The sequence below is a fragment of the Phalaenopsis equestris genome, unplaced genomic scaffold (genome assembly GCF_001263595.1).
Source record: "Phalaenopsis equestris unplaced genomic scaffold, ASM126359v1 Scaffold000468, whole genome shotgun sequence".
Lineage (NCBI taxonomy): Eukaryota > Viridiplantae > Streptophyta > Magnoliopsida > Asparagales > Orchidaceae > Phalaenopsis > Phalaenopsis equestris.
Genome location: NW_018164909.1, coordinates 109,676 through 122,447, shown reverse-complemented (window position 1 = coordinate 122,447; position 12,772 = coordinate 109,676). Strand labels below are relative to the sequence as shown.

Here is a 12,772-nt window from a genome sequence, read left to right as displayed (position 1 = left end):
AAGCGACGGCAGCATACGTCCAAAATACATGGATTATTTATTCTAGGGCCAATTTCTGGCCATGAAAAGCACACGACAAGGATCATCATTCCGAAAGCATATCCTGGGCGAAAACATAAACAAGGAACAAATTAAAACAAATCATTTAAAACTATGATGGATTTATAGAGATAGTCGAGGGGGGCATTAGAATGCATATCACGAAACAGATAAAATGGAAAAAAATCCAGTTAGCTCATCAAAGATAACAAATCGACAACCCTGCAGCAAAAAATTCCTGTGCCTACATGCTATTTCCACAAGGTTCAACACATAATAACATAGAGAAAATTCCAGGTGTCGGGTTGGTCATGGAATTTGAAAAAAGACGAGCATAAATAACCTTTAACTGGTGCATTTTACAATGGATCATTTCGGAAGACAGCTTCATGACTCACTTCTAAAACAAACTATAATAATGTACAGAGCCTTACATGGATAAACCTTGTTATTTGTATATACAGTAGTTCTGACAATATCTCCTAGAGCAAGCCTCCTTTTCAAACAAGCTTGTGTCCTGTTGAAATCACCAAATATTTCAATGGCTTTAATATTTCAGGCAAAAAAAGCTCTTCTAATGATAAACAAACCTACCTTTTGAGGTTGATCCACCTCTACTAGGCTTTCTCTCATGAGAAACATTTATAATCTTTGAAATTACTAGAGAGCTTTGAAGGCCCTCGAGAAGCTGAAAAATGAAACTCAAATAAATTAAAAAATGCAATAGTACTATCAGTTTGAAAGTTCCAAGTTACAAAAATGGCCAACACAAAGGAAACTTCAAATATTAAGAACAAATCAATATGCCAATACGCCACTGGAAGCCAAAAATTGAGCTTTTACTACAATGGACAAAACAAAGAAAGCTGGGTATATGATTCCAAAAACAAATTTTATCCGAAAGAAAATTTTTCCTTATAAATTATTTTCACCACAAGAAAATATATCTTGCTGCATTTTATTTATATAAGCTTAGAAGTCTAAAGCATATAGTCACTAAGCAAGGAAATTTTTATCATAAAATAAGAAAAAAATTTGTGCCATAAAATTTGTACATCTAATTTTTCAGTTTAATGAGCTTGAATCGATCTTGCATATAAACAAAGCATACAATCTAAGTATCAATTAAAGAATGCTTAAAGATGGGGGTTGCACACATTTCAAATGATGAACACAAGTAAAATGATTCTAGGCCCACACAAGATGTTAGGGAAAAGCTACTTCAAGCTTTGTGGATTGCGTTCTATGTCAAAAATAATTTACTCAATGCATCAGCCACTTTTACGGTACTTCAAAAAAGAGAAACATGGTTAGAAACAACACTAATTCTCCTAAGTGTTCAAATGTGAAAAGCTTAAGCATAAGAATTGCAGTAATAACACACAAATGAGTCCGGCTGAGGTGACCATGCAAGATAGAGTATAATACTTCACTACCACATAACAACTAAGAAGTCCTATAGATGAAAATAATTTTAAAATAAAATAATAAATTAAAAAAAAAAGGCAAGCTCAAGTGCACAAGGTTGGAGATTTGAAAACGAACACTCAAAATTAGTCGTGGATTGAAAAAAGCAAACTAACAGGCTATATACCATTTTCATTGTATTAATTTTATCTTCTAACTTCCAGCATAAGATGATGAATACCTATAGTAAGGAGAGATATTCTTTGGAAATCTAATCCATGGTTCGGTGTGATTGATTTTGTTGGAGAACTTTTTAAATCTTTCTGATCCAGTGGTTCAAATGTTTCTATATTTGCATGGATAGCTTGTTTTTAATGGTTTCAATTTCGCTACAGGGAGTAGAATGAACGCTTTTACACTAAAGAAATAAAATTTTAACCGTGATTCTATTTAACGCGATTTGGAATAATGCTTTGTGTACTCGTCATGACAATATCCAGCACCATTTTTCATTGCTTCTCTTCGTCTACTGGAGCAATTGCGAAAATTTGAACTTACAGAAATATATGGACTACTCTAAAAAAGTACTTTTAAATTTATAAATGGAAGAATTGAGGCAATCAAATTTTTTCTTTCATCTTATAGTGCCTGGTAAAAAGTGAATTCCTTGAGTACCGTACAAGAAAAATAACATACATCATTTTCTCTAGATTATACCATATATTAATGCTTTCTTTCAATTATTGATTTTTGCAGGCATTCTTGAAAAGACATCTGAGATGATATAGGCCTACTATATTTTTTTCCACAAAGACCACCTCTCTCGTTAAGCCGTGTAGCCTAGATTATAATCCACAAAGAAAATGCACCACCCAAGCTTAACCATGGGTGACTTCCTGGTAAGGTTACCTTAGGGATGGGAAGAGGGGCAAGGAGTTCTCTGGGAGATTTTGGGCAAAGCCCACAAAAAGTACCAAAATTTGGTTATTTTATTGAGGGTGTATTGATTTTTTTATTATTATTATTTTTTTTTTGGTATTTTCCTGGTAAGGTTACCAATGGTTCAACTGTTTCTACTTTTCACCTAAACATTATCATGAACATTTTAAATTTCCCTAATCCAGTGGGTTAATATAATTTAGCGGTGAAATACCTTCAACATATCATGAATCAATTGGTCTCATTGGATACTAAATTTTATTAAGAGGTATGTGCTTTAGTTATGTTGGACTCATTATCAAATAGTTAGGAACCAAGGAGATTTGTTGTAAGCAATTCTATAAGAACTTTGAGAGAGAATTTAAATGATTTCAAGATATGTAAGAGGTTCGAAAAAGAGATATTGAAAAAATATTTACATTAAATAAGGGCTGAAGTCTTTAGGAGTATTCGAACAAATGGCAATGGTAATAGAAGAATCTCAAACAATGACAAAGCAAGTCTAGGAATGGATGAAACATAGAGTGCTTGATGTAGGGCTTTGCGGTGACCACGCAGGAGTGGAGTTCTCCTGTAGCAGGAATACGGAATCAAGAACTCCAGAAAGTGAACCGACCAACCCAATTGAGGCCGGTTTGGGGTGCAGCCAGGCCTAGCGGCCTGAGGCGGGAGTTTTGATGGGGCGAGCAGCCTTTGGCACCCCTCTCCTACCTTTTTTACTTCTTCATATGAAAGTATCCTAATGGTTATTTCTTGCCCCCCTACCACTTTCGTGTGTGTGGAAGCTCAGCCTTTGGCACCCCTCTCCTACCTTTTTTACTTCCTCATATGAAAGTATCCTAATGGTTATTTCTTGCCCCCGTACCCCTTTCGTGTGTGTGGAAGCTTCCTTCTTTAGTTCATTCCTTTTCTTCATCAATAGGAGTCTATTAATATGCTTGTTTCGGGAGTTTAGGGTTAGTCATGGCTGTGTTTAATTTCATATTTCCTATGCGGAGTCTTCTTCCCCCCCAAGGATTGTATTTGATTGTTAGGGTGGTGCTCTGGTTGTATCCCTCTCTCTGGTGGTGATTGTATATTTCTTGTTACAGTTTTCAATTGTATATCTTGCTTTTCAATACCTTCCAGCCACCCCAAACGGCCCACATCTTTCCACCTCTTTGCTACATCATTGCCGACCCACCCATCCTTGCTGCCACCACCCCGGGACAGCTAACCTTTGCTGCTCCCGCTACATCATTGCCGACCCACCCATCCTTGCTGCCACCGCCCCGGGACAGCTAACCTTTGCTGCTCCCGCTGTTTCTCTCCCAATTTCTTGTTGCATCCACACAGGACAACCAGCCCTCTAGCTTTTCCTGCTTTTTTCTCACCTCGCCTTCACCGCGCCACCCCTGCTAGTCCTTCCGATCCACCTAGCAACCTCCACTTCCCTTGAGATGCATTCGAGGTGTTTGTTGTGTCGTTTTATGTGTTGGTGATGCTATTTTCATTTTGTGTGTTGTAACCCTATTTTAATATTAATGAAAGTTTTCTTTTGTGTTTCCACTGTTTTTCCCGCTAGTTTCAGTATCATTTGGTATCAGAACTAACACAACTATAGTTCTATCCTAGGGTTCTCTAATGTCCGTCATAACTCATAAAATTTCCTTCCTACCACCCACTACCATTTCCACTGCCACATGCTCCTCAGCCTAATTCCCCCCACTGATTTGTAATACCAGCAACCTTTACACAATTATTTTTACCCTCTTTCAACTCCACTAAAATTTTTTCCTTCCTATTTCTAAACCCTAGCGATACCACCATTGAGATACATGCCCGAGCCTTCCCGAAAAGAGATATGCCGAGTGATCCGCCAAATTTGACCGTGGATTACAGACATGAAAGATGAAATCCAAAGGAAAGCTCCCCTCAACTGTGATCCGAAAGGTCAAAGGGGAGAACAAGAAAATATGAAGACAAAGCGGAAAACACATGACCAGTTTCTACCAACTTACTACCTCAAAAAAGTTGCACTCTAGCGTCCGAAGTAGAGAGACCGCAGCACCAAGCGACCCCTCTGGCTACTATCCGACGAAACCAATCTGCAAGTCTGTCACAGCCAGAAAATATGGCAAGAGCCACATATTTGTATATGTTGAAGCAGAGTGCACAACCAGATGAGTGATCTATTTCACTGAGCAGGGTGTTATCGAAATTTGGGAAAAAGACACTGCAAACACTGACGAACAGTTCAAAAGAGAACTTTCATCCAATGAAATCTTCCCTCGTAGACCTTCCTTGCTCGTGGATACATCCAATGTCTTTCCTACATGTGATTAAAAGGAATATAGAATTTTTTATGAAATTTTGGTTTCTACTCACCTAGAAGAAGGAGAACTTTTTGTTGAGACAAATTAAGATCTCACAGACTTGAAGATGCAGAATTTAAAATTTCAGTGGATGATTTTAGTAATGATCGAGTGATAATATCACATAAGATTACAACCCCCAGTGTTTTATATTAAGAGACGAAAAACCAATGTAAAACTTTGCTATTGAAACACAGTAGAAGATGTCAGTTCTCCAAAACTTCAAGAGTCCCATCAACCAAACTCTTGCAAACCCTCAACCTAGCTGAAGCTCAACTTGTCATATAGATAGGAAGCATATGAAATATTTACTTGTTCAATTTAAATCAAGAGAACCTACATAGTGGTGTACCTTTGGCTCAGATTATACCAAACCTAGAAAAGAACGATAGAGAGATATGCTTGCAATTGAAAAAAGCTCCTAAAATGCTTTGGTAGCAAGCAAAGTCGCCAGTAGGATCCAGCAACGACCGACGAGAATCCAAAGCTTCGACGAATGAGGTCGAAGCTCTCCCAACCAAGGGAGACTGATGCGGGGCTTTGCGATGACCACGCGAGAGCGAGGTTCTCACAATGTTTAAAAATGCAAAGAACATTTGATTTGATAATCAAAGATTCAGAGAATGGTTTAAGCACCACAATAGTTAAGCAAGCAGATATCTTTTCTTATGCATTTGTGGTTGGTTTTCTAACAAGTTATAAGCAAAACTTCAAATTTTTTTTTAAAAAAAAGCCATAAAAGTGCATAAAAAAACAAACGATAGCATGCAATGAATAAGGAATTAATCTATCTTGAAAAGAATAATATTGACGAGAAAGTAGAAATGATAGGAAATAAAAAGATTGTTGGATCCAAATAATTGACGAGGATGGGAGAAAATTTTACATACGGAGTCCGGACGCAGCTCTGCGTCCGAACATCAAAAAATTAAGCCAAGTGTGCAAAATTTTAAAAAATGCTTGTATTTCGACTCGTAATTTTATAATTTTTTTAAAGGAGAGCCCACTGAAATACACTTGACATTGTTTTATTAGAGTCCAGACGCAGGACTGTATCCGAACTCTATATGCAAAATTTTTTCCGAGCATGAATGCCTATAATAGAAAAGCCAAGGTTCAAAGCTAGATTTGTAGCAAAAGGATTTGCACAAAAAATGTAGACCATACTCAAATTTTCTCACCAACCGTATGGCATACTTATCGTGCTTATAAGTGCTACTTTAATCTTGTTATGCCTGCGTGTCAGTTTGACTTTTGGCAACATTTCAACATCATCACCTTTGTAAGAGAAAATTAAAAAATCTAGGTCTGCCTACCATGCCGAATAAATACATATAATCATAGGGTAAACACTACGACCATGCTTGGAAAGGCGTTTAAGAACCATTGAACCAACATAAAAATTTTACAAAAAAATTTCCCATCTTGTAAAAAAAAAAGTATAAGCATATATGTTTAGCAGCTTGAGTCCTCTATAACAATGCGCTATGAAAATCTATATTAATCTTCATCTCACCACGTCAAACAAGGCATATATGTGTTACGAAACTATCAACTTAAATGCACCTCTTCAAAAATAATGAAAGCGCATCAAATGACAACAATGCTATGGAAGGGCTCTAATAAACTTATTAATGCCTGTAGCTAAAAGATAAAAAAAGTTTGCGTGTGCTCCGAAAAGTAAAATAATATTTGAACAAAAATCTGAGAATGTTGTGAGGACTAAAAATAAAATAATATAAATTTATTCTACATCAAACGTGTAATCACTCCAAAGATGTGTGATCATTATCTATTTTACGAACTATTTTTTGAAATTCATATTAATAATCATGCACACTCTCAAATGTCACTGCTTAGAAGGCAGAACCACAAGTTTCACATTTGAAATCCAACTCTCCACGTCCCAAGGCTCGAATCGACAAAATTTGAGCACCAACATGGGTAATCAAACAATAAACTTCCAAATAAATTACAAGAAAATAACAATAACAGATTGCATTTTAAACCGATGCTAACAAAGCAAATCCGAATCAAATCAACATACCTAATCCTCTGCAAAATGGAGTAAAGTCGAAAAGATCAAAAACACAAGTGCCTAAGCAAACACAGTTAATATAAATCATGAACTCAATCCTATGCTAACGAACGATCGGAGCTGATAAAATCTAAGAGGAAAATACATATTCAGACACCTTAATGATGGTTGTGTTAATAGAAAATCTCAACCAAAGGGAATCTCATAAGCAAAATACCCCTAAATTCTAATACAAAGTATTTTAATAGAAATTATTGCTCATAAAAACCAACGATTTCATTGATGACGGGCTTATATAAAGCCTTACCAGTTAAAACATTTACAAATAAATTCCTAGACTTTATCTATTTACAAATAGGACCCTATATTAGATACAAATCTCAACACTCCCAACATGATGGGCAAAAAAAATTCACTAAGCCAATCTTGCACATAACCTAGACAAATCTAATAAGCTAACTCCTTTGGTGAGGTAGTCAGCCACTTGCTCTCAAGTGTCTGCATGGCATAGCTCCAGTAGTCTGTTATTCAGATTTTCTGTGATGAAGAACCTATCAATCTCTGCATGTTTGATTCTATCATGTTGCATCGGGTTGTTAAAAATGCTAATTGCATACTTATTGTCACACCACAACTTCATTTGAGTCCCCTGATTCACTTTGAGTTCAACCAACAAGGCTTTCAACCACATTATCTCAGCAAAGGTCATGTCCCAGTATTCTGCCTCTGCTGTCGATCTTGCTACACCTGAATATTTCTTGCTCCTCCACGATACCAAGTTGCCACCTACAAACATGCATTTAGAATAGAAACCAAGATGATTTCTTATTGATGCGAAGGGTGTAAATACCAATTACAGCAATTAACACAAAAATCTAAATATTAATATTCTAATAATCTAATACTCCCCCTCAAGTTGAAGGGTTTAGGGTTTTCATGTTCAACTTGAACTTGAAATTATCAAACAATGGTCAAAGAAAGTTTTTTTGTGAGAATATCTGCCAACTAGCTACCACATGGCACAAACAGAACACAAATTTCCCCAGACTCCAGCTTTTCCTTACTAAAGTGACGATCAATCTCAATGTGTTTGGTGCAATCATGTTGGACCGAGTTGTGAGCAATGCTAATGGTAGCTTTGTTATCACAGAACAACTGTAGCGGAGCGGAGACTGTCATGCGTAGTTCGTGGAGCATGATGTCTAATCAGAGAGCGTCACAAATTCCTAGGGACATGGACTGAAATTTGACTTCTGCACTGCTGTGAGCAACTACAGACTGATTATTGTTTTTCCACGTGACCAGTTTTCCCACACAAATGAGCAATACCCCAAGGTCGATCGCTGATCATGGATGCACCCGACCTAATTTGCGTCTGTGTAAACTACAATAAAACAAGAGATATGATAGGAAAAAAATAAATTTGAGTCTGGTGTGCCTTTTAAATAGTGGAGAATCCGGTGGACAACTTAGAGGTGGTGCTTATAAGGATCATGCATGAATTAACCGATTATCCCAACTATGTGGCATATGTCAGGGTGTGTATGGGCAAGGTAGATGAGTTTCCCAACAAGACGCTAGTAGTGAGACTTGTTTATAAAAACTGCATTAGGAACATCAATAAGTTTTTCATTTGGATCCATCAGGACATCCACTGGTTTGCACAGGTTCTTTGTTCAAAAATCAATCACATATTTCCGCAGAAACAGACAAATACCCTGAGATGACTGAGTAACTTCCATGCCAAAAAAGTATCAGAGAAATCCCAAGTCCTTCATTTCAAAGAAAGCAGCAAAAATGTCATTCAAACTCTAATGTTGGTAGATCATTACTTGTGAGAACAATAACGTCAACATAGACAATAAAAATAGCTACGTGGTCACTTGAGGAATGTCAGAAGAATAGAGTGTTGTCTGATTGAGCCTGCGTGAATCCATGGCCTGCCATCGCTTTTGTGAATTTTCCGACCCATACCCACTTTTATCCATAGAGGGATTTCCGCAGTCTGCATGCTTGCCTTTGGGAGGTTGTGGAGTCAAAGTCTGGAGGAAGAGCCATATAAACTTCTTCGGCAAGATTGTCATTCAGGAATGCATTCTTGACATCAAGCTAAAATAAAGACAATCCAGATTCATTGTAGAGAATAAGAGGACTCGAATGGCGTTTAATTTAGCAACTAGAGCAAATCTCTTTATGGTTAACTCCGTAGGTCTGTGAGTACCCTTTGACAACCAACCGTGTCTTGTTGCATTCAAAGGATCTATCAAATTTAAACTTGATGCTAAAATCCATCGATATCCCACTGCTTTCTTGCCCCTTGGAAGATAATGTCCCAAATATGGTTCTACTGAAGGACATTCATCGCTTCTATAACAACATTTTAGGCTTGGTCTACTAAGGCAACCTCAATAGTAGATGGAAGCTAATGATTGGTCGGGATCGTAGCAAATGCTCTGTAGGTTGTTGATAATGTACGAATAGACATAGTTTGTCAAGGCATAGAAAAAGTATGTCTGATTGCGTACCTTACTAGAGCAACTGAATTTCTCATTTGGAGTATGAGCAATCTTGGGGATGCTGTCCGGAGGCGAATCAGGGTCTAATAAGGGTTTAGCGATCTCCAGAGTAGGTGCATCAGAATGAGTGCGTCGAGTATAGACATGAAAGTGAGAGGATGTGCAGGTGGAACCAAAGGGACAAAAGGCTCATTGATGGTAGGAGAAGTGAGTGGAAACAAAGGGACAGAAGGTTCCTCGATGGTAGGTGACATGAGAGGAACATCCACAGAGGTAGGGTAATGAATAGTGTTCAAGAACACTATCTCCCCCTCACTGAAGGCCAAGTTAGAAAAGTAGGGAACACTTTTAAAAAAATGAGACATCAGAACTCACATAAACCTTACTTGTGGTAGGGACAACGGACTAATATCCGTTTTGAGTGGCAGAGCATCTGAGGAAAAGATATTTTATAGACCTGAGATCAAGTTTACTCTGAGTTGGGGCTGTGTTCCAAACAAAGGTGTACATTCAGAAATTTTGCGATCTAAGTGGAGAAGAACCGATTGATAGGAAAGCAAAATCTCAAGATAGCTAAAGATGTATGAAAGTTGTGAATTTTTTAGAGAATTCTGTCGATGAGATAAGTGACAATAAGAATGACATCATTTTAGAAAAGAATTGGGCATTAGAGTGAAACACAATTGAGTGAGTAACATTGAGGAGATGTTGATTTTTACTCTCAACTATCCTATTTTGTAGAAGAGTGTTGGTAAATGAACTATGACTGAGGATGCCCTTACTTATCAAGAATTCTACTAATATAGAATTAAAAAATTCACGATCATTATTAGTCCGAAAGACTTGAATAGTTGGTCAAAATGAAGAAGTGAAAATTTTTTAAAGTGATATCAACTTCAGATGTATTTAATTAAAATATAGACACGTGTCATCTAAGTGTGGTCGTCAATCAAAGTAAGGAACTGTTGTTTATTGGTGTAGCTAAGAGTGCAAGAGGTTCCCAATAAGTTACTATGAATAAGAGAGAAGTGAGCGAAAGATGTATAATTGTGGGGTAGGCAAGAAAGTCGATGATGTTTAGCTAGTTGAGCACATTTGAAATTAAAAATATTTTTATTGTCAACATAAACATAAATAATTGTTTTAGATAGTAGAAACTAGGATGACTCAAACGACAGTGTAACAAAACAATAGGACATTCAATGAACTGAGATAAACTGTAACTACTGGACAGAGTGTCCTCATTCTCTGTGCTTTTCTTAGGGGATAAGTAGAGCCCACTTAGCGGCTTAGCAGTTCCAATTATCCTCCCCAAATGATGATCCAAAAAGACAAAAATATCAGAGGAAAAATGAGCAACGCAATCAATGTCATGTGTCAACCTACTGACAGGTAAAAGTTTACACTTCAACAGAGGTACATATAACACAAATTCCAGAATTAAACATGTTGTTGAAAGAGCATACCCTTTACCAGCAATAGAATTCTGAGACTCGTCAGCAATTTTAACAGTATCTTTTCGAGCAAAGATTGTATGTTGAGATGGCTTGAGAGCTTCTAATTATGTGGTTAGTTGCACCGGAATCAATGATCCATGGACTAATAAGGGCAAAAAAAGTGAGTATTATAGGATTGGTACCTTAACGAATATGGGAGGTCAACAAGCCGTAAGAGAGTGGATTGGACCCAAGTAACTTAATTAAGGGCAGCTGCCCCAGGAAGTTGCTGAGGATAAGCTGGGTGGCTATTTCTTTTCTGCAGTATGAAAATAGCTGTGCGACAGCCGTTTCGGAACAAATGACCATTCTGCCACTGTGTAGTAATATTTTTTGTGACAGAACTGTCATAGTAATATATTTGGTACTTGAGAAGTAAAAATTCACTTCAAAAGAATATAAAAAAATATATATATCTCACTTAATAATAAGTATTATGATTAATAAAATAAAGAAAAAAACTATTAAAATTATCTTTAAAAATATGAGTATTATTTTTAAAAAGTTGACTGCGTATATCACGAGTTACGTCGTCCTCTAGTAATATTATTCATTCCTGATCACTCTAGGTGGTGGAATCCGTCAGACTCTCCCCATCGAAAAAAGTCACACTCCTCCATGATTCTCCGCGGGCACCTGTAAAGACGCGACGTCAGTAAGGAAGTTTGAAGTACACACACAACAATACTCGAGAGGTCATAGAAATCCTAAAGCTCATCTTTCCTGCATTGTTTAAAATACAATATGTTAGTGATAATAACAGTTTAAATTCATAAAAGAATTAATTAATTATGGTTTTGCGCAGACCATAATTAATTCTCAGAAAATTCAATATACCAATCAACAAATCTGTCACTACAATAAAACAACAAAATTTGTAAAAAAATGGTACTTGGTTGTCTTTAACTCACGTAATACCAAACTTATGTATCACATATGCATATCACCAAAAAATGTCATCCAAAAAAACCTCAAAAACCGCTGCACCGAAAAGAAAATAGAAACTTTGTTGTCTTCAATAGAATTTCAAATGTGACACCTACTAACAACGACTAACAGACCATCCAGAAGAACTCATAAGATCAAACGTCTCATCGTGAGTCTCTCAACCCCACCAAAAGAAAAACAAATGAAATGATAAAGAAAAAAAATACTTACAAATAAACAGACACTGAATAAAATACAAATAGTATTGAACAATGTATAAATAATAAAATAATAAATACTTCAATCACCCTCCTACAATCGAATCAGTAATTTGTTTCATCAACTCTGTCATCTCGCTTACACCTTTCATGTGTTTAGTACAAGTGGTGGAAGCATTATTCTCAAGCTGTGACAAAATGTCCAAGACAATACTCAAATGTCTCGACAGGTACATACTCATGATCCTCATCCGCCCTACGGAAGTAATGTCGTTGAGAAACAGATAAGATGACATATCACGGAATATAACCAATTTATTCTTCCAAACACCGAAAATCCACTCAATGAAACTGCATAAGGAGGAATGTCTTTTATTTAACATTTATTTTCAGTCTTATGTTACATTGTTTGCTCGCTCAAAGTCAGATATATAGTATGTCATATCAAGATAGGGCATGAGATATCCACGCTACAACGAATATCCAGCATCAACTAAGTAGTATTTACCTGATATGCATTTAATAATTAGTTGTGAGGTAAAAGTGAATGAAAAAATTGAAGCACATGTTGAAGTCGTATACGACCATGACATTCTGCATCGCTGACCCGCAACCAACGACGAATGCGATCTTATTATTTGGAGAACGTGCATCAACGTGTAGTCCATCAATTACTCCAATACAAATCTAGAAAGATAATGATGAGTTTAGAAGATAACGTTATTTTTTTATAAATTGGATGTAATAAATTTAAAACATTACCTTAAAGAACATCTACGTGCATCGTGTGAAATCTCTATGGTGATCCGTTCGAACGTTGGATCTGCTGGTTCTATGA

General features: G+C 36.6%; 1 protein-coding gene across 5 annotated transcripts in view; it reads right to left on the bottom strand.

Moving 5' to 3' along the window:
• Positions 1 to 356: 356 nt before the first annotated feature.
• Positions 357 to 12,772, bottom strand: part of LOC110027910 — a 107,065-nt gene continuing 94,649 nt past the window's right edge. For 4 of the 5 annotated variants that reach the window (XM_020729537.1, XM_020729538.1, XM_020729542.1 and 1 more), the window contains exons 17-18: positions 634 to 727; positions 357 to 556 (exon numbers count right to left, since the gene is read on the bottom strand). In XM_020729537.1, coding sequence (XP_020585196.1) covers positions 540 to 556; positions 634 to 727 — 111 coding nt within the window. In that variant the 3' untranslated portion in view covers positions 357 to 539. Of the gene's footprint in view, positions 557 to 633; positions 728 to 7,375; positions 7,564 to 12,772 lie in introns of those variants that run through there. The other variant, XM_020729540.1, reaches the window with a different exon arrangement.